General features: G+C 44.0%; 1 protein-coding gene across 8 annotated transcripts in view; it reads left to right on the forward strand.

Moving 5' to 3' along the window:
* The window catches only part of TMEM108 (transmembrane protein 108), a 161,538-nt gene that overhangs the window by 129,041 nt on the left and 6,746 nt on the right, over positions 1–25,751 (forward strand). For 7 of the 8 annotated variants that reach the window (XM_038162389.1, XM_038162397.1, XM_038162407.1 and 4 more), the window contains one exon: positions 20,920–22,029. In XM_038162389.1, coding sequence (XP_038018317.1) covers positions 20,920–22,029 — 1,110 coding nt within the window. Of the gene's footprint in view, positions 1–11,911; positions 14,909–20,919; positions 22,030–25,751 lie in introns of those variants that run through there. The other variant, XM_038162435.1, reaches the window with a different exon arrangement.

Below are 25,751 nucleotides of genomic sequence, written 5' to 3' on the forward strand. Positions count from 1 at the left end.
ACCCTTCTGCAGCTTCATGAGAGGGTTCCTTTGGCAACTCCTGGAAAGGCAGGGATGGGCAGGGCAGCATGACTAATGTCAAAACTTGGGTGACTTTCCATGTGTTCCCTGATGTTCTTTGCATGCAGCCTTGAAGTTCCTTTTGAAGTAAAGCAGAAACATCCACATGTCCAAGCCTGGATCTTCACAGTCACCTGTCTATCGATGCAACAGGGCGTGCTTGAGGCTTGGTGCTCATAGTTTCTGGACTCATTAACTATATGTTCAGGAAGTGGATCCATAAAATTCATTAACCCTGCATGATGCATCAGTACTCCCTATGGTGCAGACATCAGCCCTGTACTCTTATTTTTGCAGTATGGACAGCAAGAACACACTCCAGGATTAGTTCTGGCCAGAACACAGCTACTCCACATGCACATCCCAGGCAGCTGAGCCTGTGCTAAATCACCTGCCCTTTGGAAAGGCAGGGAGAAACATCTGCTCACCTGACCACCAATGTAACTTGTTTCACATACAGTACAACAAAATCATTGCTACAATTGCAGCGTACCATTATTTTCAGGGTCTGAAATGTTTTTCTAATCAAATTTTTACTGTTTTCCTCAATGCTGAGTTGCAGATGGTTTATAACTACCACTATCCCATTATTTTTAAATAAGAATGCTGTATACTCACTGAAAGGCTGAGTGGCAAACCTCCTGTTAATTTGTCTCTCCACTTTTCAGCATTCCCATGTCACCCACTTTAGCTAAATGGGAGTTGTGTGATGCACCTTGGGGAGCAAATCCCCATAAACATGCAAACACTGTAACCCATTTATTTCTAAAGAGGAACAGCTGCACTATTACACTTGTTTTCTCAAAACAGCCAGAAGATAATGGGTCCAGATTTGCCCTCAGCTCTGTTTCTGTAACCTTTGTGTTTTCAGTGCATTGCAGGTGTCTCATGGATGGGCAGATTTTTGTGTCTTGTTTTGCCCTGATCCTTGTCAGAGCACCAGGGTGAGATTGAACCTGACGGGAAGCCTGGTGGCACAGGTGGACTGTGCAGGCTTTTTGTCTTAGAAGCATGAAGCAAAAATGGCAGAGCAGGTACCTGGGTCCTCAAGAAATAGCTGTCTTTTGCCCACAGCACTTGCCCTTCATCACCATAAAAAACTTATTTCAGCATCTCAGTGACCCTTCCTTCTGGTGATCAAGATATGGGCATTTGTGTCTCAGTATTTTTGTATTTGCCAGGAGAGCTTGAGAAGGAGCAAAACAAGTCATTCATGGCTCACTAGAGCAGTGTGTGGTTGCAGCTTTTGACAGCGTGACAACTGAGTAATAAGATGTTTTCACATGGTGGCCCCGCGTGATGTCCTCAATGTCTTCATGCTGTACTAGAGATTCCCTGTCCCAGGGAATGACATATGAAACAGGGCAGTTACATGGTGTTTCATAACCACTGCCTTTGGCTAAGGATGTGCAGTTAGGCTAGTCAGAAGGTTTTCAAGTGCAAATAATTTTTAGCTAAAAAGGGACTAGAGGTAAACCAGCTTCTTTTCCTTTTTTTTTTTTAATGTATTTGTCTGTGTATCTCACATGCAAGAAAACAAGTTGGTTTGTAAGCACCCAATTCAAATTCCTCTTTGAACCCTCCAGCATGAGCATTTGGAGCTGTGGGGTTTTACTTCCAGTGGCTCAGACTTCTAAAAATCTCATTTGATCCTGTCAAAGCTGCAGAAGGCAAACATGGGTACAAGTGTTCCTCAGAGAATGAGAGAATGACCGGATGATTACAATGTCCCTGGGATGCCTTACGTCATCTCCTAACGAGGCATCTCCTCATCCAACCAACGTGTCTCGATGTGAAAGGCATAAATATATCAGATTATGCTAAAACCCCTAGGCAGGCTTTGTGAGCATGGTTCTGGCTGTGGTCTGGGCTTCAAGGTTCAGCTTGAAAGATGAGGTTGCCAAAGCAGGCAGTGAGCAAGGATCTGGGGGAAGTCTTACACACGTTCCCGATAGTCATCGTGGCAAGGTTCCTGTCTGTGAGACATAAGGAACAGATTAAAATTTCCCTTAGCAGCCTATGATTATCTGATGCTAAGAGCAAAAATGTCTCTTCTAGGAAATAAGAAAGCCACAGTCCCACTCAGGAGCGTGTGAGCTCTTCAAAGCTAATTTATGATGGAGGTGGGGAATTGTAAATTACTTCTGTGGAAACAAAACCACTGTAACTGCTTCCTATTGGTTTCTTTTTCCAGGCTCTTCCCCAGTTTTCACTTGCTCCTAATTTCCTCAAGAAAGTTCCTTGAGGGGTAGCAACGTACCTTTCAGTCTTGGCTCAGTCTAAAGGTGAATATTTTGAGAACTCCCAGCAAAAGCAGCCTGGCTGTTTTTATGATATGTGGGTGTGAAGAGAAACCAGCTATTCCTATTTGTTCCGGTTGCAGCTTCTCTGACCTCATAACTCAAGAAGAGCTGACGCTAGGAAATTTGAACCCAGCTTGTTTTATAGACATCGGTGATGAAGGAGAAAACAGTTCATGTCTGAAGAAAATCAATTCAATATTTCTAGAGTTGGGAGCAATTAGAATTGAAGGCCAAATTTTGCTTTGAAGTACTGTGGCAGAGACCTTCTGAAATGCCAGTCCGAGGGCAGAGCTCATCCTGGCACAGTTTGTACATATTGATGAAGTATTTAATTTTTCCTAGAATGTTAAGCAGTGGTTGAAGGGAGGAATGTCAGATTTATTCTGCATGAAAGACCTAGTTCCAGCTCTGGTGCCAAACTCTGGGCCAAAGTATAAATAATGTTCATTCAGCAAGAAGTAAATATCTCAGCCATGTCAATGGGAGGTTTGTGTAATGATCAGAAAGAGGATTTTGCCATATACAAGCAGTTAGCTTTTTCAGATAACATTATTTATTCTGAACATAGTTCTTACATCCAGTATTGCTTGGTAAGAAAATATGCCATCTTCCATTCTTACTTTATTCTGTTCCCTTTTTCCTTCCTCTGTCTTTCTCCTTACTCTCTGTCTTGGGGTATCTCCTTTGTTCTTCCTTCTTCTTTTCCTTCCTTAGAGCAATTCTCTAAGGCTGCTATCTGTAGAGGTTTCCCTAATATCTTACCCATTCCAGGGAGCCGTAAAGAGTTAATGCTGGAATTCAAGCGTCATTTTTGGGCTTTGACTCCACATGTTGGTGGCAGTAGAGACAAACTTTCCATTTTTACAAACCCAGAACACAGGTACGGATAACATCTCATCAAAATATTGAGGGATTGGTCACATAAATCCATTGAGTAAGTTTGAATCAGCCTTTGACTTGGGCTTTTCATTGGGTGAATTTTGTTGTTTCTGTCAAGCTGAGCACTTGTGTGAAATTCCACATTAAATTCCACCAGATCTGCCCCCTTCATCTTCAAATAAGCTTCTTGACCTAAGAAAAACCACTATAGCCTGCAAATCGTTAAAGGGAACAGACATATTAAAACCCCTTAAACCCATAATGTATTTACAGAAAGTGGATTTTTCCAGCTCCTGCCTTTATTGAATTGTCACCTGCTGCACTGGGCAAACTGCAAATAAGCAGCTATTATGAAATCAAGTCTTCCTACTCCTAAACCATCGAAAGACACCTCCACAAATGATCCAGGCATCCTCTGACATCTCATGACAAAAATCTCTGCTTAGTGTGACAGAGGTGTCCCTCAGCGAAGCACTCCAAGTCTAGCTTAGATCATTTGTCAACTCGGGCTCTGTTCCACCCAGTTCAAAAGGATTCTGCCTCTTGTGGTTTGGAGGCAGAGCACTGCATTCTTACACCTCAGCTGAGTGTCAGTTGTTATGACATATATTTGGGGTTAAGCAAACGTTGGGTCTTTGCTTTAGGAGGCATCCTTTTAAATTGATTTTATATTCATAGGCTGCATGCCATGTGTACACGGTTGAAGATTTTACCATATGTAGAGATAATGCCTCCAAATGAGTAATTTTGCTCAGGGACTGTAATAGAGACTGACAAGGAGACTCAAATGCCTAGATATTTATCTCCTCTCCTATTGGAGATAATGCTATGGGGACACAGTTCAGACCCACCTCAGAATGCTCCATCTGGTTCACAGTGTTGCCTTCCTTGGGCAGCCTGTATCAGTAGCTTTTCCTAACTTCCAACGAATGAAAGACCTTGATATGTATACTGGAAAAGGAGGTAAGACCTAAAGCACAATTGATTGCATTTTTTCCTGTTTTAATTTTTGATAAAAACATGAACAAAATATAAAAATGAAATATAAATGTATGTTAATTATAACAAATACTGGTATGCCCAGACTTCTTCCCTCACAATTGCTGCTAGAACATACCTGTGTCTGTGGGTGCACAGGAGGGGCAGAGAAGACTTTTCAGCATGATCATACACACGTCATGAAAAGACATGCAAATGCATCCCACAAGGTGCCTGCTAGGAATGGATTTGCATAGCTGCTACCAGCAACTCCTAGTCTCTGCAGGATGAGTTTGATCATATTCATGCCCATGAACAAATGAATGAATGAATAAATAAATGAATGGGTGGGTCTTTTTTTTTTTAACAGATATTGCAATTGGTTATTTTGTCCTACCATCTAAAAATATTATTTGCTTTCTGCAATACGCTTGTATCTTCCATTTCCTTTCTTCCCCTTTGCAATCAGCTCATTTGTTTGAGGTTAGTGGCAGTACTGTCTCAGGAGGGAGGTGTAGGGAGAAGCATGCACTGACATGATCCTGTTAATGGACTGTGCCACCAAGATAAGAGTGGGCTCGGGAGGGGTCAGTCTGCACTGCTGGCTCTCAGGGGGTGGTACTGACAGCGTGCTCTTGGCCTTGCAGCTGTGCAGCTACAGAGCCAACCCCTGGATGGCTCCAGCTTGGCAGTGCTCTTTGGGTTTCAGTAGGGCCAGATGACTCACATGAGCTCTGGATCAGGTCTGCTGCTCTACAGACCTGCAAGACAGTTGATATGTGTGTTGCCTGGGCCAGGAACTGAAAATGAAGGGTTAGGTGGGACCTGCTCATCCCACAGGCCTGCTGATGGGAAAGCCAAATGAACCATTTCCATCCATCCATCCATCCATCCATCCATCCATCCATCCATCCATCCATCCATCCATCCATCCATGTGGCTGGAGAGCTGTGTTCCACCAGCTCTTTACCTCTCCTCTTGTGAATAATTAACATCCTCTAGAGTTAAATAGCTTTCATGGAATCAAACAGGAGAAGTTTTAGCCTGCTTTAGAGAAAGATCTGGATCTTCATTAAAACTTAAAGGATTTTAAAGAATCATTTCTGATGCAACCTGCTGGTTTCATCCCTGCTAATCTTTCCCTGTGACTTTGTCCCACATGGGCTGCATGGGAGCAAGCAAGAAAGCCCTGATGCAATGTGCAGCTGGCACCAGAGCTTGTGATGCCCTCCCTTTCTCACCAGACAGTTCTTTGGGAGCCACAAAGGGAGCAAGATTTAAAATGTTTCCCTTTCAAGCAGCAGTGCAGCACAGCAGCTCTCTGCAAAGTGACTCAGCCTGCCCTCGGGCACATCTCTTTTGCTGCCATTCCAGAAACGAAGCAGCAGAGCTCTCCAGCTGCATCCTCTCCCCATCCTCCCTTTCCCTGTCCTACACTCACATCAAGGTCCATCACGGACAGAGAGACAGAGCTGTTCAGATAATTCAGTGCTACACAGACAGTCCTCTTATATCAGAAGGGTTTTGTTGAGTGAGGCTGTGCTCCTCCTGTGCCTCCAGAGATCCTGTATAGGTGACTGGCCAGTAAAGAATCAACTGAAATCTCCTGCTCAGATAAAAGCTTGGTGTCAAATATTTTGCTTTCCAGTAACGCCATATAAATAAAATAAATCTCTCTTTTGTTTTCAGGGATCATTTTTAAACTAGCTTGTAAGAATTGATATCATATTCTCCTTTTAATCATGCTCTGCCAAGAGCAGCTGCTCCAGAGGTGCAAGGGTGTTTGTGTCCAGCTGCTCCCAAGACCTCAGTGAGTGAGCAGAGACAGCACTGCCTCTGTTTCAGTTGAGGCTTGGGCCTTGCATCACGCCCTCTCCTCCTCTTTTTCTGGAAATATCTGGAAATACCTCTGGACTAACTCTAAACCTGAAATGTTTTAGCCCTGTTAAATAATTATTGTGACAGTTATATGTCTCTTGAAACCACAGGCTTATTAGGGAACCATAATTTTGGTCAGTGCCTTAGGTACATTCTTCCCTTTTACCCTCCTTTCAGTCCTTTCTAAACTATTCCACATACATTTTTAACATGTGCCAAAGATTTCACATAGGAAAAGAGGGAAAGTTTGGAAACAGCACTGGATAAGTTAGGTAATATGATGTAATTTCAGGGAATATGTCTGGATATTTTTTCCTCCTGCATGGTATGTGCCACGTAGCTTGGCAGATGAGTTAGTGCCTTGGACATGTGCATGGTAGTTTGATGATTTTTCAAGGGACATGATGAAAAAATGGAGTTAGCCAAGCCTGAACCCAGTGCTAATAGTTATACAGCCTTTGAACTTCAATTAGTAACTAAACCCAAAGATGAATCTGACTGTAGAAATTAAAAATATGTCAGAAAAAAAAAGCCTGTAAAGCGCCCAAGGCGCTGCTGATAAATATGGAACATTTGTGTCTTACAAAATGTATTTTTTCATAATTACCAGTATATGGATTTGTACTGTTCAAAGCCCAAACAGTGAATGTTCTGTGATGGATGCACAATAAAACTGGACTAATTGGAAGCATTAATTTAGACAGAGGCAGAAGTTGACATGGAGCTCTGAGTAAGAGATGCTTTCTATTACCATAGCAAGTACAAAGTGCTTTTCAAGTTCAAATCACACCGCCTTCACAAACAAATCATTGCAAACTGTTGCTGTGTCATTTTTTCCTCTTTCTGTTTTATTACACGTCTGATAAATATCTTGGACCCAAGGTCATCTTCAAGCAATAGTTGTAATGCAATAGAAACGTTGCTGTAGGTGCTGCTGTGTTTCTGGCAATGTAATTGACAGTGAATGAGCATGCAGGAGCAGCTACCAGCAGGGACACTTTTGAATAAATATACAATAAAGAAGCACAGAGGAATGGGAGAGTGATGTATCCCCATAAAGAGCTGTATTCTGTACATCAGCCCCAAAGCCTCTTCTTCAGGCCTGTAAGAGCAGAGGTACGTGTCAATTTTGCTGCTCCCCCTGCTTTATCTGCCTGTTCTGACCCCAGTCCCAGTTCAGTAAAGTGTGACCATGTGTGACGCTTCTGGCACGTGGCTGATGCCACCCCCATCAGATGGAAGCAGCTCTCGCTCTGGTGCCTTTCTGAGGCAGCGCTCAGAACAGAAGTCAGATTCTGATTGCATGAAGATACAGCCTTAGGCAGGTTTCTGGTCTTAGGGATTTCAGCCACTGGCCTTGGTTCATGCCAGATCATTTGTTTTTAGGCACTATATGCAAGTTACTGTTTGTGAGTAATCTTGGGCTGAGCAGCTGTTTTACACGTGTTATTTAAATCTCTCATTTGGCTGAAGCACTGATTTCCAGCAAACAAGGTAAAGGGGGCAGTTAAGCACCCAAGCACCCAGCCAAGATTGTGCTAAGCTATCACAATGGCTTCAGATGGTCCACCCAGTTTTGAAGAGAACAAAATATGAGCTTTTCCACTTCTTTGACTACTTATTGCAATTCTTAATCGCCCTTAATTTCCTATTATTTCTTTCTCCTAATTTGGTCACTGGTCTTCAACTCCCAGCTGTATTTTACTTCTTCAGGTCCACTTACTGTTTCCTCTGTTCTCCTCTGAGAGTCATTTGTATGTTGAATAATCTTCCTAATTGCACAGGAGTTGTCCTGGATTTACACTGCTGCAGCAGAAGCCACCATCAGTCCCAGGGGACTTTTCCTGACACTGCTCTCTATGGTCCTGGAATTGGGTACCTCAAGCAAGCCTTCTGTTATTTATTTCCATCCAGTCCTTTGAACCCATACTGAACCGGGCTGAAACTCTGCACTTAAAATTATGTCCTTTGTATAATGCTTCTGGATATTCCTTCCTCTTGGTGTCCTGACCTTAGCTAAGGCTATTGCCAATGCATTCTCTTAGCCACGGTAATTAATGCTAATGCAAGGACTAATGCTCTCCTGCAGCTTTAAGGCCTGTGTGCCACACTTAGTGCTCTGTCTCCAAACAGAATTGCATCCTGATACTGCACTTTACAGTGGGAGTGATTTTGCTGTTTGGGCACAATGACAGCTGAGAATGCTTAACAAGAGAGAGAGGGGGAAAATGTAATAAGGCAAAATTGTGACAAGACACTTTTGTCAGTATTATGATTGCATTTCATGGGAATGTAACATCTGACTGCCACACAGCTCTTCCAGCATCTGTCTGGTAAGGACTCAGGTGATGCTTAATTGTAGTTCATTCTAAGTGCTTGAACAGAAAGTTCTTTGTTTGTCAACAGCTCCACTGTGCCCTAGTTTCAAGATTATGTTTTGCATATTAATAAATTAAGTCCAGACCAAGGAAAGCCTGGAAAAGAGCAGTGTAGGCAGTAAAAACATGTTATTATCTATTTCAGAGATGAATTTGTCTTTCCAAACGCACCTCTGGGTATGTTTGCATTTGCACTGTTTCTAAGGAAACAACTCACAGCTGTGTTGGAAGTTTGTTGCAAATGCACCAGCAAATCTCAAGCCCTCTCTGAGGCCCAAGCAGTCACACATATTAATGGCAGTGCAGTGAAGCCAGGTGCTGCCACTGAGGTAGGCACTGACACTACCAGAAATCGAATGTCCCTGTTCTGTGGCTGGCATTTTTGCATTCCCACCAGAAAAAAAAGATCAATAGCCTTCAAGAGCAGAGCAACTGAGTCACGGGGCAGAGGCACATCTCCCTGCAAAACCTTAGGACAAGCACCTCAGCACTTGGCTCCTGCAGTGCTATCCCATAGTGGGTCACTCATGTAGTGTAAAGGCAGAGGTTTCTGAGCACTGGGTGCTCTCGGTAGCCACCCAAGGTTGCTGCACAGCCTTGCACAGCCACCATGCTCTTGGAGGGCAGATGGTGCAGGGGAGAGAGAGGAGAGCAGCCGCCCTCTATTTTGCCTTCTGATGCCAGCTCATATCAGCAGTAGCTGAAGAATAAGCACTGTGCTTTGGGAACTATGTTATAGCCTGGCTGAAATGAAATGAGGCTCCCAGTGTAGTTTCTGGAGGGAGAAGGAGAGAGATAAGATGTCCATGTCATATCACCAACAACATAACTGGTATTAACGAAACAGAAGTCAAGGATGAATGAGCATTGGGGCTGAGCTAACTTTCACATCAAGAGAGGATCCCTGAAGGGCTGTGTGCTGACTGGGCAACATGGAAAAGCTGGTACACTTAATCTCTTCACAAGGGCTGTTCTGTGAATAATCAGAAGTTGTTAGGGTTGTCAGTCCAATTTCCTTCCAAAATAAAATTAAGTGTGGAGGTGATGACATTTCAGAAATGGGTAAAGTAAATTCTTTCCTGAATATAAATAGAGGCAGGTTTAACCAGAAAGGAGAGCCAAATAAAATATCTTACCTGTAAAGTACTGTGTGAATAATGCTGCAGTAGGGGGCCTGCACATTATTATTGCTGTAATTCCAAACAGTTATTCTATGTTGATGGTGTCAAGTGCCAGCCTGTCATGTGTAAGGCAGGATGACTTTAGTCCATTATGAATGTTTAAATCGTTGAAGGTAAACGATGCTTCAGACATGCAATCTATTCCTGTGAAAAGACAAGACCAACACATGTTCAAAATTGCATTCCTAAGCAGCACACACGTGTTGGTAGTGGATATTTTATTTCTTTTTAATGCAAATGGGGGTGTAAAAAGAGGCCATCCACACAGAGAAGTGAGACATTTTACTTTGTTGTGTAACTGCATTCATGCTGAATTGCAAATACAAATTGCAAAGTGAATGAACTGCAGAGTTGATAGAGCAGATTTTTATAAGGTGAGATCCTCTTCCTAACTTCACATGTATTTCCATTTACATTACTCATTCCCTGACTAATCAAATACTTTGTGTCATTGTGTCATCTCACCCTTCTGTTCCTTGTGTATGATATTGAATATCTCCACCTCTTGAATCGAATTCAGAAGCATTAACACTGAGTGAAATACAAGCAGTGGAGTCCTGCTCTCATTAGCAGAAATTATATCCAGCTCCTGCTGTGACCTTACTTATAAGTACATATGATTTACTACACCAGCTTGAACCATCATTCCTTCCAGACCAATACCCAGCTCCAAAGCATGGCAAAAAATCCATATCTCAACACCTGTGCAATCTTGCAATTCACCTAATGGAGCAAAAACCCCATTCTTCATCTCTGCAGCCAGCAGCTGATATTTTCAAGAAGGGAATTTGATCTTCCCCTTTCATCTTTGTATGTCCTAATGCAACATGCACCTCTGACATTCTGGAGTTCCAGGCATGCATCTCTGGTTTTTTGCTGTGCAGGGGCTTTGCTAACCCCCTCCGGCCACAAGCAGAGCTCCTTGGAGAGTGGCTCACAGAGCATCCGTGTGGATGGACCATGATGAACATACAGATTATTCTGAAATCAGCTTTAGCTGAAGCCAGGTTCAATTCAAGACTGCAAAGAGGCAATACAAAATTTTGTCCCAGAAGCCAAAGGAAAGCTGTCTCTAGTCTGTGGGAAGGACGAATAGAAATTAAAAGTAAGAGCTCACTTCTTTCCCTAGCAACCTTACATCCACTCCAGAGGCCTTGCTAGCCTGTATAATCCAGCAGATAATAAAATCAGATAATAAAAACAGCACATTACAGCCTTTCTGCCTGATTTATGTGCAACCTTACATCCTTGTGCTGTTCTCACAGGAGAAAATCTGGACATGGAAACTTTCTCTCCCTATTATATCCCAAGTCCATATTGGGAATAATTTCCATTTACATCTGACCCTTTGTGTCCCCAAACCAGTCCCCAGTCCCCCATACCAGAAATGCTGACTCCCTTGATCCTGACTTGGTTTGCTTTTCACTTGCTCAGGTGATAACCTGGGACTATAAATAATTTGCACAATCCTCCCTTGTCCCCTGCCCATTTACTCACTCTGAGGCAGTGTCTCTTTTTCTTCAACTGGAACGGATCAAAAAATCAGAATAAAGCTTTCCTGCAGGTGAATATAGTAATTACTTTCTAATTGTGTCTTACCTGCTCATATAACAAATCAGTGCAAGCTCCTCATTACCAGCTCTCATTGGAGATGAAGCACAAGGATAACCAGGCACTTGGAAGTAATAATGTGTTTGAAGGGGGGCATAAGTAATAAATCATCCAAATTACTTTCAGTGAGCAGATGAAATGACAGAAATACCTTCAGGGTTTATAGGAGTTAGTCAGCCTGTGCATTACTACAGCATTCCTCCTGGCTGCAATATCAGGGTTTCTGTACCTGCAGCTGGAGAATTGAAACACAGCCTTTGCAAGTAGAGAAGAAGAGGGTCTGCACTGTTGAAGCAGAGGGGTGTTCTGATCGGCCTCACCAATTGTCATACAGTTACAATATTTGAAATCAGGGTCAGGAGTTAGTGGGAAAAATAAACATAGGGTGGATAGAGGATAGATAGACAGGATCTGTTCCTTTAAATGTTTCCTTAGAAAAGACAAGTTGAAATGACTGCACTGTAATGAAAGAGTAACCTGAGTCCAGAAAAAGCATCCTTGATTGATAGGTATGTCGGTGTAAATTACTTAGAGCTGGAGGTTTAGTCCTGAAGAAATTAGGTTTGGAAAAGACATATCATCTGGTGCTGGAACCAAATGCTTTGGACTTGGTTGCCTTCAACAAGGATTTTGAAAGGAGTGAGGCAGGCTCAAGAGCTGCATGGTTTTGGGAAAAGGTTTATGCATGAAGAAGTGGCTACCCACCACTTTCCAGTTCAGCAGGCACCAGACATCTTGCCTTGCAGGGGCCAGGAGCAGCTGATCCACAGTGGGCTGTTTCTTTGAGAGGCAGCAGCTCCAGTTTCAGCTGAATTAGTGTTTGCCCACTTACCCTCCAATATGTGAAAGAAAAATGCTTCCTAATGCATCACCATGGAAAAGCTGTCAGGCCCTGTTCTAGTCCACTCTTTATGCCAATGTAGTGTTGCTCTGTAGAGCTTGTTGTTCACTTGGTGTTCTGTAAAAACTGGTTCTGAATTTCCAAAGCAGTGGGATTTAATCTCCTGCAAAGTACCTACAGGGACTTCACCTTTTCAAGCATCACTTCTATTTATCCCTTTATGGTTTGCTTTATGATGATGCAATCCAAATAGGTAGAGGGATATGAGGTGGGATTCCTCTCACCTAGTTTTCATCACCTGAAGGATGAACATCAAGTTAAAACTCATCATCCTCAATGTGATCTCTTTTGCTAATGCAGGAGAGGTGCCTCTCTGAGGTACTGGTCAGCCTCTGGATGGAATGAATTGCCTGCCAGAGCCACAGGTACCTTTGACCAAGCACATAACTTTTACATATGTGAAGTTGCTCACTGTTTGGGGAGCTTTCAGAAATCTTTTTAGGATGGCTTTGAATCCTCCTTTCCTCTTTCTGATCAGTGCTTGGGAAATGGACACCCTGGCTTGAGTTAGCATCAGTGACACCAACTACATCCTCTCTTTGGCAAGGTCCTATTTTAAGCTTTTCATCAGAGGCCAAGCTATTTGTGTCATTGTCAAAACTCTTCAAAAGGTCCAGTGACATTGATGGTAGGTCTCTTAGAAGCCAAAGGTTCTGCAGTAACATAAATAGGATCAGCAGCACTAAGTGCAGGTGAAAGAAAAGCCAGCTGCACATCCTTTCTGTCTCCCTTGGCAACAGCATCCTGCCAACAAAAACTGCTGCCAAGTCAAGGCTGGAGAGGAAGGGATGTGCATTTGCAAAGCTGGGGCTGGACAAGCTTTGTGTGAGGAGGGAGCTGTCAGACCAAGGAATGCTCATGGGCTTTTAAAAATATTTTTGGTTTGTTCTTGTGTTTTTGGACAAGGGAATGCACAGAGCCTCTGTCCTTATGAAGAGTTTTCATCTGAAATTCCAAACAACAGTCTTTGCAGTTTTGGACCATATGTTTCCATCCATGACAGCACACAGGGAAGAAATCTGTGGTGAATTACTACTTACAGATGTGGCAAATCCCCCAGTAAAGGTTAAAATACGTGGCATGGTTCTCTTGTTACGCCAGCTGCAGCTTCGTGCTAAATCATTGTTTGAGCAGCAAGCTCTTAATCAGCCCTGAGTTCTAGAAACTGCTAAACAAGCTGATATTTTTAAGGACCTTTTCTTTTTTTATAATGCACTAAATATCTTTATTTAGAAAAACCTTCAGACTGGAAACAGGGCAAAAAGTGAACTGCAAATGGCAGGGACAAAAGAAGCATCATCACAAAAGTACAGAAATGCAAAGCAGACCTAAGATTATTATTTGTACTCTGTTTTTCCACATCCTTCATGAAATTATCAAACCTGTGAAGACAGAGGTTGTGTAGCTGTGGGTGGAATATGCTTGTGATAGATGCATCTGCCTTTTCTCCTGAAAGGGACTTTTGTCCCCAAAAGTCAGCATTGGCGTCACTGTCAGAGTCCCCATAGCTGCCAGTGCTGCCACACCTCAAACCCATTGTCACAGCATCACTTCTTGCAGATTTGGCCACAGCATCAAAAAAGAAGTCTGGTGGCAACATGCTTATTTTCAAGGCCTGGAAAAAAACGTGGATGTTCTCACCTGGTATGGCAAGAGAGAAGAAAGAACTGGCTTTTCTCTCTAGAAAAGTATTAGAAATTAATTTTGTGAGGAGCCCGTGTAACAAACTGCTTGGGCTGTTGCAGCACCCTTGGGTGCAACAGGATCTCTGAGTCAAAAACCCTCAAGAATCCCCCAAGTTGTTGCTTTCTTAACATTTTCCTGTGCCTTTTGAGGGATTGGTATTTTGCTGCCCAGGACACATTTTTGTGCTCTCCAGGCAGGGTGTTCTTCCAGACAGCCAGCTGTGCCAAAGAGACAGAGAGAAACTTTAAAAAAAAAAATAGAAGAAATGGAAGAAGGGAGGCAGGATTAGGATTTCAGTAATTACAGGATCTGTGAACTTCTATATGGTTACGAGTTGAAATTGCCCATTCACCACTGAGGAGTGAAGAAGTAAAATACAGAGTGAGCATTTTGATGCCAGGGAAGGGAAGGAGAGAGGGTGATCACTATTTCATTCTCTGTATTTTCCTCTGACAGGAATATTAATATCATTAGAAATAATTGAATAAGTGGAAAGTCTGGTGGAGGTGCAGAAGCAGGAGGTAGATCTGTAAAATCTATCCACACACAAAAAGCTAAGCACTGCTCTGGAGGGAGGGCACTCTGCCTTGGAATAGGGACTGAACAGCCTCACAAGGGCATGCAGCTGGGGTGCTTGTTGCTGTTTTGTTCCCAGAAAACGAGAACTGCCAGCAATCCTCTGGCATCTGAATAGACTCGTGTCAGACAAACTGTATCTGGACTTGATGGGAAACCAAGCTGGAATACCAAGCAGCCCTTCGATCTGCTGGCAGAGAGGGGGACTGGCTCAGTAAGTAATCTTGCCTTGCAGTTGCAAAGGTACTCCATAAAGGAGTGAGCCCTCTCGCTGCACAGCCCTGCAAGACACGCCTGCCTGGGCTGTCTCTGTCCTCATTCCTTCAAACCAGTTCCAACAATAACAGCAACTCCTGCATGCAACTGCCTCATTAGAGAGATCTGTTTTTCCTTTTTCCACTGAGAGATGAAGCTTCCAAATCCTTGTGATGTGAGCAGGTGAGGATGTCTGCTGACAAGTCCAAATGATATTTTCAGGTAAGTGCTTACCTTGAACGAGCAGCTAGAGTCAGGCTCTGTCTTTTTATTACCCTCGTCTCAGTAATTACTGTTGCCCTGATTGTCAGTAAGCCTTTTTACAAGCTTGAACAGCTCCAATATCTGTATATATTTAGCTGAGTAGGGGATCTAAATAATTTCTAAAGCACCTATCTCTGTGGTATCTGTGAGTCTCTAGTGCAGTGTTAGAAAGAATTGGGAACTGCTTGCTCTGTAACTACACAACACTGTTCTTTTTGTATCACCTATTGTTTAACTCTCTGGAGGGCCAGAAATTAATTTTGATTCACAGGCTCACTCTCTCAAAGTCTGTGGTGTAAGTGCATTTTAAAGCGCTAATAGTGGTCTGCAATGTTTTTGTGTCTTTAAGGGACCTGAGTTCTTGCCACATGAAAACCATAACTGCTGTTACTGTTCTTGCACTGGGAGTGTCAGCAAGAGCTGCTTAATTTGTGTTTGTACATGTGATTTCCAGAGCTTCTGCTGATGCTGTTTAATATTACTGTAAATAGAGCTGTTACTCTGTGTGTCTCATTCCCTGCGTTTTACCAAATGCTTGTGTGCTGATTCAGGTTGATCACTCATCTAATACCAGGGAAAACAGACAATAACTTGTAAGTTCATATCTGGGATTTCTGGCATGACAGATAGACTTTCAGAGAAGAGAAATTTTCTATGCAGAGTAACCTACTTTTTTTTCCCCTCAGTTCTGCAACCAATCACGGAGATTAAATTTGCTTAACTCTTTGTTTGTACAACGGCTGCTTTATTGTGAGTGAAAATCGTATTGCTTAGACAGACCACAAAGAAATGACCGTAACGGAAGTAATAATACATACTTTGTACACAGTTTCCATCTATTAACGATTCATTTTGCGCCCTGTAACATTTTAGGTTTGTTGAGAGACACGTGAGAAGTTATAAATGTTGAGAAGAAAGCTTTTGTTGCGAGAAAGCTTTTGTTGTTGTTGTTTGAAGAGGTTTTTGCACAATCTTCTCTCACTATTACTAAGTGCAGACAGGAGCACGGAGAGGCTTCAGCATCCCACACTGTGGCCATGTGCACCCAAGCCCTGGGTCTGTAGATAATGGGTCCTTTGTAGGACAGCTCCCGTTGCTTTCCTTGCCCACGGCAGTCTGAAATAATGAGTCCAGCAGTAGGTCTCTGCACAAAAAGCTCTTCCTGACTTCCTAGAGCAAAAATGTTTGCCAAGTACTGCTCAGGCTGGCTCTGTTTATCTTGCTGCAAGGTCCGAGGTAGCGGAGGCCAGAAGGGGTCAAACACCAGACTGAGCTCGTTGTGCATTTTCATTTGCTGTAGAAAATATAAATGTGCAGCTCAAAAGTTTCCACTGTATCTCTGGCAATTAGGACTTGATCCAAAGCTCGCTAAAGTCATTGGGAACCTTTCCACAGGCTTTAGAACAGGAGTTACATAAGTTTGTGTTGTTTAAAGGGGGTGCCCCAGGGAGGCTGAACGCATATGCTGACTCGACGGCCACATGCCTGCTTTGCCATGTCATGCAAAAAGGCTGTTCTCGAAGTGCCCATGAAGTGTCCCGTACAGCACCAGGCAGTATTAACTCCTGAGTGAAAAACCCTTCTAATGCTCTCCTGTGCCAGGACACTGGCTCCTCGTAGAGCCTCCCAAAGTCCAGAGATAACACAAAGAACATAAGCTGCTGAGGCCTGAATTGCTTATTTTTTCTCTTAAGGAGGGACACAGTTTCGTCACTTGTGTGCAAATAAAAGGGTCACAAGGAAGTTTCCAAGTGGTAGAACCCTGAGGATTTCATAGTCTAGGAAAGCGAAGTCCTCCTAACCTCAGACTTTTCTGAGCCTCATTGAAGACATAAACTATAGTCTTTTAAAACATTGCTGTAAAGGAAATACTTCATTTCCTTCACATACACAACTATACACACCATTTCCAGGCTCCTCATGTGAGTGTACAGTGGGAAGAAGCACTGCAGGAAGATCCTGTTGAGATTTGAAACATTGCACCGTGTTGTCAGGAAGAAGTTTTTATGGCTAAATGCACATCCACACCCTCTGTGTACATTCTGCTGTCACTCTGCTGTGTTTCATCCTTGAGTTAATTCATTTTGTACCTATTATGCCTTTCCTGGTGCACTGTGCACTATGCAAGACCACAGTTCACACCACAGAGATGTCAGGTCAATCAGCCTTCTTATTAGTGTTGAATAGATTTAATGTAGCCATAAAATTAGGTTCCAAAAGCATGAATTTGACACATAGCGTTTAAAACACAAACCAGTTTGATCTGTTCTGACCCTGAGCTCCTGTACCTTAGAAATGGCCCCTTATGAAAAAAACCTAATGGTGTGAGCTGACCTTTGAAAATATTATTATTATTTGGTATAATGTGCTTGCATCAGTCTATATTACTGTTGTGCCTGCAGATCATAAGGACTGCCAGTCCTTACCCCAAAGGGCTCATGCTCTAAGTAAAATCAGCTCTGCCTAAGAGCCTTAGGCAGCCAAAAATGAAGGCAAAAGCTGCAGGACTGCACTTTGAACTAAACAAGAACATTTGCTATCTCACCTGCAATATCAAAGTTTGGCAAGGAGAACTTGATAGCAAGCAGAAGGCTTCCTTTCAGTGGTAGTAGAATTGAAGGTAAGCAGAGGCACCAGGGAACAGCTGGCATTGTACCCACCATGGTCCTCCACTTAGTATGGGTGTGTTTGTGAAGCACAGACAGAGGGAAGAAAAGGAAAGAATGTCACAGGTGCTGGATGAGTCCATTTCTGGGACAAATGCCTCCTGTGCTCGAGTACGGACATTTAGAATTTCATTTTCCCAGGCTTAAGCCAAAGTTGCCGATAAGGGCAGTCCAGTATCAGGGAATTCAGTAAGAGCCCCACTTCGTAAGACTTTGCCTACCCTCAATGATAGGAAAATAAGTGGGAGCTCTGGGCAATCAAGTCACTGCAAATCCAGACAGAGCATGCTTGGGTGATGATGCAGAGCATCTAAAAATACCAATTCCAGCTTTACTTTTGCTTTCCAGCAAATTAATTCTACTTAGCAGGGCCAACAAAACCCACTGTGAAGTCCTTATCATCAGCTGTTCCTCTCTAAATATACAGCACTGGCTATTTTTACAATTATCTGCTAAGCTGAATATTTTTCCAGTAGTTAGGGGCACAGATTAGCTCTGGTGGTTACTGAAGGAATTACTTTGGGTCATCCAACCAGCAGAAAAAATGTCCTAAAAAGCTGTAGCTTATAGTGCCACAGTGGTTCTGCAGAGGCTTTTAAAGCAAGAGTGATGGATGAGCAAAACCTGACTGCCACAACCTGAGATGGCCAAATGTCATGGGAGTTACTGTTTATTGTCAGATAAATTACCTGTGATGTAGTATTTCCTATAAATATTTATTCATACTTTACAAGCCACCTAAAGGTATGAGCTAAATGCATCCGGTTTCCCATGCCTGATGTGCGGTGACCTGCTACCACAACATACTGTCCCAGAGAGAGTATAAATGTTTATAGGGGCAAGCCTCAGATTTATCAGTATTTCAAGAAGTGGAGAGGGATATTAGGCAGGTTTTCAGCAAAAGATCAAGGTTTCCAACCCCAGGGCACGATATGCAGAAAAGCTGGCAACTTCTTTATTCCTTCAGGAATATCCTGGAGAAAAACATTGATCCAATAGTGATGGGGGTTTTTTTGTGTGTGTGTGAGGTGTGAGAGAAGGTAGTTACACAAAGAACATCCAAAAATTTTAATAGGCATTACAGTTGTTATAATCTAGTATCTCATAATATCTGCCAATGCACTTTATCTTGTGTGCTCATAACAGCAGGCCCAAAGTTTCCTGGACCATTATCTCCACACACCAAATCCAAAATAAATCGTCATCCTTTCCTTTTTGAATTTGTTCTGTGGCAGCAACTTGTCTTGGCATGAAATATTAGCCATATGGACACTAGAATATCTGCTTTGACCTTGACCTCGGAATAAGCACTGCCAAATATGTGAGGATAACTCCTGCCTTTTATTTCCAAGAGTGATGCTCCATGGGTACAGCCTGATCTGCTCTCCTGGTTGCATCTCAGTGTAGAGAATTAATGGGTTTTAATTTGAATAGGTGTTCTGCTAAGAACATATTGTCTGTGGCTGGCTAGGAACTGGGAAGCAGTATCCCAGATGATGGTTTATTTGGCAGAGATATTTATTCCAGAAATTAAAAAAAAAAGAGAGCTAATTTTAGTATCAGGCAGTGGAAAGTGTATTACTTATAATTGGCTCTCACCATGTTATTTAGTCAGTGTTTTCATCTTCTGGATACAGAAGTTACTTCTTCCAAGTAAAAGGAGGCTGCTGGGGGCAAGATGAGTTGAATTTTTTTTGTTGCAGAGTTGTCTCTGCTTCTCTGGTTCAGAAATGATGGGTAGTGACCACAGTAGAACATTTAGCTGGGTAAGAGGAACAGGTACTGCTCCTTTGGTGAGTTTTTGCTACATGTATTGCAATGATCATGCATGGGTGTGAATGATACTCAGGATTCTGAATAAACTCATTTCATCACATTTGCATTTGCCCAAAATGAAACAGAATCAAGGCCAGCAGACACCTAATCAGAGATCTTCTTTCATTTTCCCAAGTCCCTGTCTTCCTTTGGCCCATAACAGACATTCCCAAAGAGTGTAGAACTAAATGGCATAACAACACTCATGGAGAAAGCTGGCCAACTAGGAAGAGTAGAGCAGGGGGGAGGAAGGCACTCCACAGTCCTGGCTGGAAGTTGATAATCACCCAGTTTGGAGTCCTGCAGTTTTGACGACCTCATCTCCCTGATTTGTTAAGACCATGACAACATTTTTCACCTCGACGCTGCTGGTTGAAATCCACACTAGCACAGTGCTAATGGTGCCATCTGATGATGCTCAGTGGACTGTGCAAAATGGATTTATTCCATGTGCTTCCTGGTAGGCAGAGTTCCACATTACACTCGACAGCTTCAACATATGGAAATGGTGACATGTGATTGATGTGGTCCCTGCAGGTCACACTAACTCAGGGCGTATTAGCCCTGCATCCCGGGGAGACTTATGCTACTGCAGCTGCCCACCTCCATTATCTGAACTAAGAATAAATGAAAGAATTGATGTTCCCAGTGGTGTGGATCTGGCACCTCATGAAATTATGTGCAACACTGAGGGAGGTGGGAGGCAAAATTCACACAATTCAACCCCACAGCACATGTGAGCACAGAACAGGTTACAACCAAACTTTGGTTATGGGTGCGAAGGGCAGTTGTGTTAGATCACAATGATCACAATGTTTTTTTTCAAATGGCTGGGATAGCTGTGTTTTCTTGTTAATTTTTGACATTTGGAGTGACTAGATTTTCCAAAGTCGCTAAGTAAAGCACAGCATGCATAACCCAGGTAGCCCTCTCATCAGACATCCCTTCTTGACCTAATTTTCAGCAAGGCCTAAGCAGCTGCTCTTTCAAAAAACAGATTGCTTAATGGCAGCCAAGACTAGAAGCAGCCAAATTTAGGATTTTGCGGCCAAAGGAGTGAGCAGACTAAGGTTTCCCATAATGATATGAACATTCATCTGGACACCTCCTGGCAGCAATGAAAATGAGGAGGTCTGTTGTTTCTGCCCCTGAAATGTAGGATGCTTTTTAGCTTCTCCAGGGAAATCACCTGCCTATGGCATTTTAAAGCTTCACATGAGTCAATACTGCAAGGTCCTCTCTTTCTCTGCGACAGAAATTCCCTGTAATCTTGCTCATTACTCTCATGACCATGGGGTCACCACAGCTCCTGCAGATTTGTCTTTCTCTTCCTACTTTCGCAGAGAAACAGACAAAGTTGGATGTTAACTCTTCTGTCCTTCTGCAGAACATGGAAGGTATTCCTTCCTGCCAGATACACAAGCCATGCTGTCCCCATCCACCACTTCCTCCCCAGTATCTCACCCTCTTTTTGTGTTTTTTCCTCAGGTGTTCTATTGATCTTGGCACTGACAGAAGAGCTGGTGTTTTCTGTTCAGGTACTGTCTCCCACTATCTCCTCTCAGGGCTTCCCGAGGAACACTACAACTATCACAGCCATGGGAACAACACCTCACCGCAAAGACCACCGCACGGCAGAGCCCCTTCCCACGTCTGCTCAAGCCATGTCCCACCCCATCAGCCTGGTGGAGAAAGCCCCTTCCACCGGGCAAGAGCAAGAGAGTGGCCCTCGCATCGGCGAGAAGGAAACCTACCATTTGTACAACCAGAGTGCTTTGTACTCAGGACAGTCTCGCCCCAAGGGGAAAATATTCCAGGTTTTCAAAGGCAACTTCTCAGAGTCGACAGAGCCTTACCTAAAGACAACCCTGCACTCTCCCTTCCCTACCCTGAGGAGCCCTTTCACAGACCACCCGTTTCAGTCCCAGACCACAGCATCCAGCGATCCAAATGGAATGGGGCTAGCAAGAACTACACACTCAGACCCTTCTCCCCACAGCAACACCTCGGGAAGCCTTAGGGAAGCAGAGCGAGGGGATGGGACCGAGGTAGTAGTGCAGGAGGCAGATTTTGCCACCACAACTGCTGGACCATCAACTGATCCTGAAGCAGTGTCGGTGCCTTTTAAACCCACCCGCTACGGCATGTGGGATATGCTGAGCAAAAACAACTCTTGGGTAACCTTGAATCTCAGTACAAATGTCCCTCTGTTTGCTGGCTCTGGATCTGCTACAGCAGCAGCTGGTCACTCGGTTCAGACCAGTTTTGACGTCAGCATCTCATCCCCGGCAGAGGGAGACCCTGAGGGACACACTCCGACGCAGCACGGCGCGGTGACCAATGCCACGTTGCCGGGCAGTGCTCTCTCCTCAGTGCCTGCCACCAGCTTGTCCAGCTCCACCTCCACAGCTGGCTCCACCGCCACCGGGAACTTCCTGAACAGACTGGTTCCTGCCGGGACCTGGAAACCAGGTGTGCAAGGAAACATCTCCCATGTCACCGAGGGGGACAAACCCCAGCACAGAGCAACCATCTGTCTCAGCAAGATGGACATTGCCTGGATCATTCTGGCTATCAGCGTCCCTATATCCTCATGTTGTAAGTTAATTGCCACTTCTTTTTGCTTTCTCTTTCCTTAAAATTCAGATTTCAGCCCACGATTCAAGGACTAGCTGGAGACCTAACAGAGGCAGGTCAGCTTGGGATGGATGCGATGCATGGACATCACATTCACTGCCCAAAGTGCTTAACTTCAAAAGGCAGGACTAAAATATTACAGTCAAAGCATACTCACTCTATTGCTATTAAAAATCTTATGGAGTAACTCTCCACTTGAGGGTGTAACACTAGCCTGAACAACTCTAGAGTGTGAAGCAGCTTTACTCCAAAGTGTTTAAGACAGTGATCAAAAACTTGATCAAAGACAGTGATTCTTTTAGACAGCAATTCTTTTATCTAGGAACTAGTATTTGCTGCCCTGAAATTGGAGTTAAAAAGCCCACTGCTAACCCAAAGGATTAATAACATCTGTGATGACTAATAATTCAGGAAACACCAGTTTTCCAGTGCAATAAAATATTTCATTGCAGGTAGTGCATGAACTATCCAATTTAAAAATCTGATAACCAAAGTGCTGGTTTCCTCAATTTTAATTCCAATTTACAGTTGCCAAGGGAAGAGGAAGAAACCTTGGCCTTCAGACACCTGGAGTCAGCCACCTGCAGGACCAGGGCAGGTTGGGTTTCCAGAGTTGGCTCAGGGTCTTGTTGTTTGACTCAATTACAAAAAACTCATGGGAAATTATGAGCAAGCTTGTGAGTGCTTGCCAGGATGTCCCATGCCTAGCTGGGTTTTATCAGCTTGGTGGGACAATATATTCTATGGAGTCTCACTGTCATGGGGTGTGATTATTCTGAGCTGTCTGGAGTGAAACAAAACTAAACATTCCCAGCCTTTGCTGCCTGAGGAAACATAAAGAGGTAGCAACCAACAACACTGAGTATTAATGCTGTTATTTATTGCTATGAGCTGCACTGAGGACAAGGCTAGATGAGCTGCTTGAGCCAGTCTCACACACAGCTTACTCCAGCCAAAAAGGACAGTGCTGCTCTCTTCTGCTCTTTCTGATGGGGAGGCACCTGATCCTGACCCTCTCCTTCTGCCTGGGCCTGACTTTTCACCTCCCTGAGACACTTTCAGATTTGTTAGAGTGGCCAAAAAATATTCACTTTACTCATTGGTACTTTCTGTCCCACCAGTGAGCTGAATCAGCTCCCCACAGAGTCAGATGAGCGTAAGACCCAGAAAGGATGAGGATGCTGCAATGCAGACCTGGAGAGGGGACCATACTAATCCTTTCAGCAGCTGCAAATTATTGGATTGGGTCAGCATATTTGTTAGATTCACACTTCTGGGACCATCAATTCTGCTATTGCCAACATGGTTAAAACCACAAGTGAGAATGAAGCTTAAGGCTAAAAGGTGGGCAATCAAAGAGAAACCAAAGCAGAGTTTGCATGTGCATTTCTGTGCAAGATGGAGAGGAGAAAGTGGGATTTAGCAAGTATGTGGTCAGAAGCAGCAATATTTGATGATTTGATGCACTTGCACTGTGTCTGTCCATCAACAGAACTAGAGGATCAAATGAATTCTTCCAAGAATTATGTTTTGGGCCAATATCCAGAAAGAAAGCTGAGCAGGATAGAAGGCATCTAGATACAAAATAGGAAGTGTAAAACCATACAACACAAGCATGGGAAGTGTAGCCAGTGGGTGAACTGGTCTGTGTGTGCAGAGTGCCATATATGAGGTGAATAATAATAACAGTAACAATAAGAATAATAATAGTAATGATAATATGAGAAGTCTGATAGCAGGAGTGCTAACCCGCTGTTCATTAAACAGAAGTGTTAGCACTTTCCTTCTTTTCATTTGTGCCATAATGCTATGTGTTCATGTGACTCTGGTTCTTGTATCCATAAGCTACATTTTTTAAAAAGTCAAATGCTATTTTGAAAGTTCTCTGTATCAGCTGTAATACAACTGAGTGTTCAAACGATTCAAGGATTTAAGTCCTGCTTTCAAGACCAGATTCCTGAGGACGGCGTTCATTGTGACTCTCCTTTTAAAATCCGGAGATCCTCGGATGCCTTTCAGAGCCGAGATGAACGGCAGGCAGGCATTTCAATGGTATCTTTTGGGGGGTGATCTGGCTTTAGATGTAGGAAATCGGTTCCATCCCGACGTTTGGCTGTGTGGAGCGAGCCGCACATCGGCGGGACGCGTTGCGTGCGCGGTGCGGGGCGCACGGGCTGCGCGCTGTGCCACGGGCGCTGTCGCCACCTCCCGGGCACAAGCGCTGCAGCGGGGGACATGCTCCTCTCCTCTGGCCTACAGCGGGCTGACGCGGGGAGAAGCATGAAGAGCAGATATTTGGGGTTCGTTTCATCTTCATGCAGCGAAGAAGTTTTCCAAGGAAAACTCTCTCGGTTGTTGCGGGCACGGATTGAGAAAAAAATATTGTCGTGCTCCTGCCTTGGGATGCTGAAAGGCTGTAGAGACACAATCCCGGGCTGTTAAATATCTGAGCTGCCTTAGGAGGGATCAAGCCACAGGGGAAGTCACTGAGGACCCCTTGCAGCTGTGGGCTGGTGGCTCAGTGCTCAGGCTGGCACCTTCAGGACCAGGCAGAGAGACAGCCTCAAGGCAGGGAAGTTAGCCACACACCCTGGAAAAACTTGGAAAGAGGTGAGGAGAGGCAACCCAGAGCCTGTGCATGAGGCTGCAGAGCTGCAGGAATCCAATTAACTCAGCTCCCTTGTCCTGCTAATGAGGGTGCCCCTGAGCCGAGCCAGCTCGCTGACCTCCGGGCTGCTTTCCCAGAGCCTTTGAAGAGCTGTGCAGTGACCGGAGCATCTCTCCTCTGCCAGAAGTCCTTGTGTCTTTCCATATAATCTCTCCTCTGTGTGGGGAGTTACAAGGAGGCTGGAAAAGCTTTCTTTGGAGGGCTTCTGGGCACAGCTTGTGCTACCCAAAAATCCTTGGAAGGGAAAACATATCATGATACTGCAAAGATGTCCCTGTTCCTCCCTGATCCCTACATGCTGCTTGCTGTCACACTTTCTAGTGACAGGCACCTGCTACATGAAAACCTCTGGGCATTTGAGCTTCTATAGCAGGGAAAGTGACTTGCTAGAGAGCAACCACAAGAGCCTTTAGCTTGTCATCCCCAGTGGGAGAAGTGCTTGGGATGCTGCAGTTTTCTTCACAGAGGCCAGACCCTGCTGGGGTTTCCTTGCTGGTCCATGCCTGCTGTGGGGATTTGCACCAAAGAGCAGGAAGCAGCAGAGTGTTTCTTCAGCCTCACTGTGCCCTGATTCCTGAGCCCCACTGAGACCTGGCAGGTCCCACCAGCCATGCTGATGGCACAGCTTAGGGGCTGTAACACAAGCCTGAAGATCTGTGCCTCAGGAACTCCCCTGCTTAAATAAGAGCTGGGATTTAGCCTCCCACCCTTACAATTCATACTTCTTTACAGACGCACAGATTTCTGAGTCCCACTGAAATCCCTGAAACTGCTAGCCAGAAGAGTAATGCTTTGAGTAGGAATGCACAAACCATGTCTGCTGCAGGAACCTTGGGAAATCATGTCACCTTTTGGCAGCTCAGTTTCATGGTATAAATAATGAGAGTAATGTTGCTAATGCCATGGGAGGGCTGCAAAAATGAAGGATTCTGTATCATTCCCTTTCCCAGAATAGCAAAATCATATATAACAGTGATGTCATTATTTTCTTCATGTCACAGTTTGAGTTGGGTTT

This window comes from Motacilla alba, chromosome 2 (assembly GCF_015832195.1).
Source record: "Motacilla alba alba isolate MOTALB_02 chromosome 2, Motacilla_alba_V1.0_pri, whole genome shotgun sequence".
Classification (NCBI taxonomy): Eukaryota; Metazoa; Chordata; class Aves; order Passeriformes; family Motacillidae; genus Motacilla; species Motacilla alba.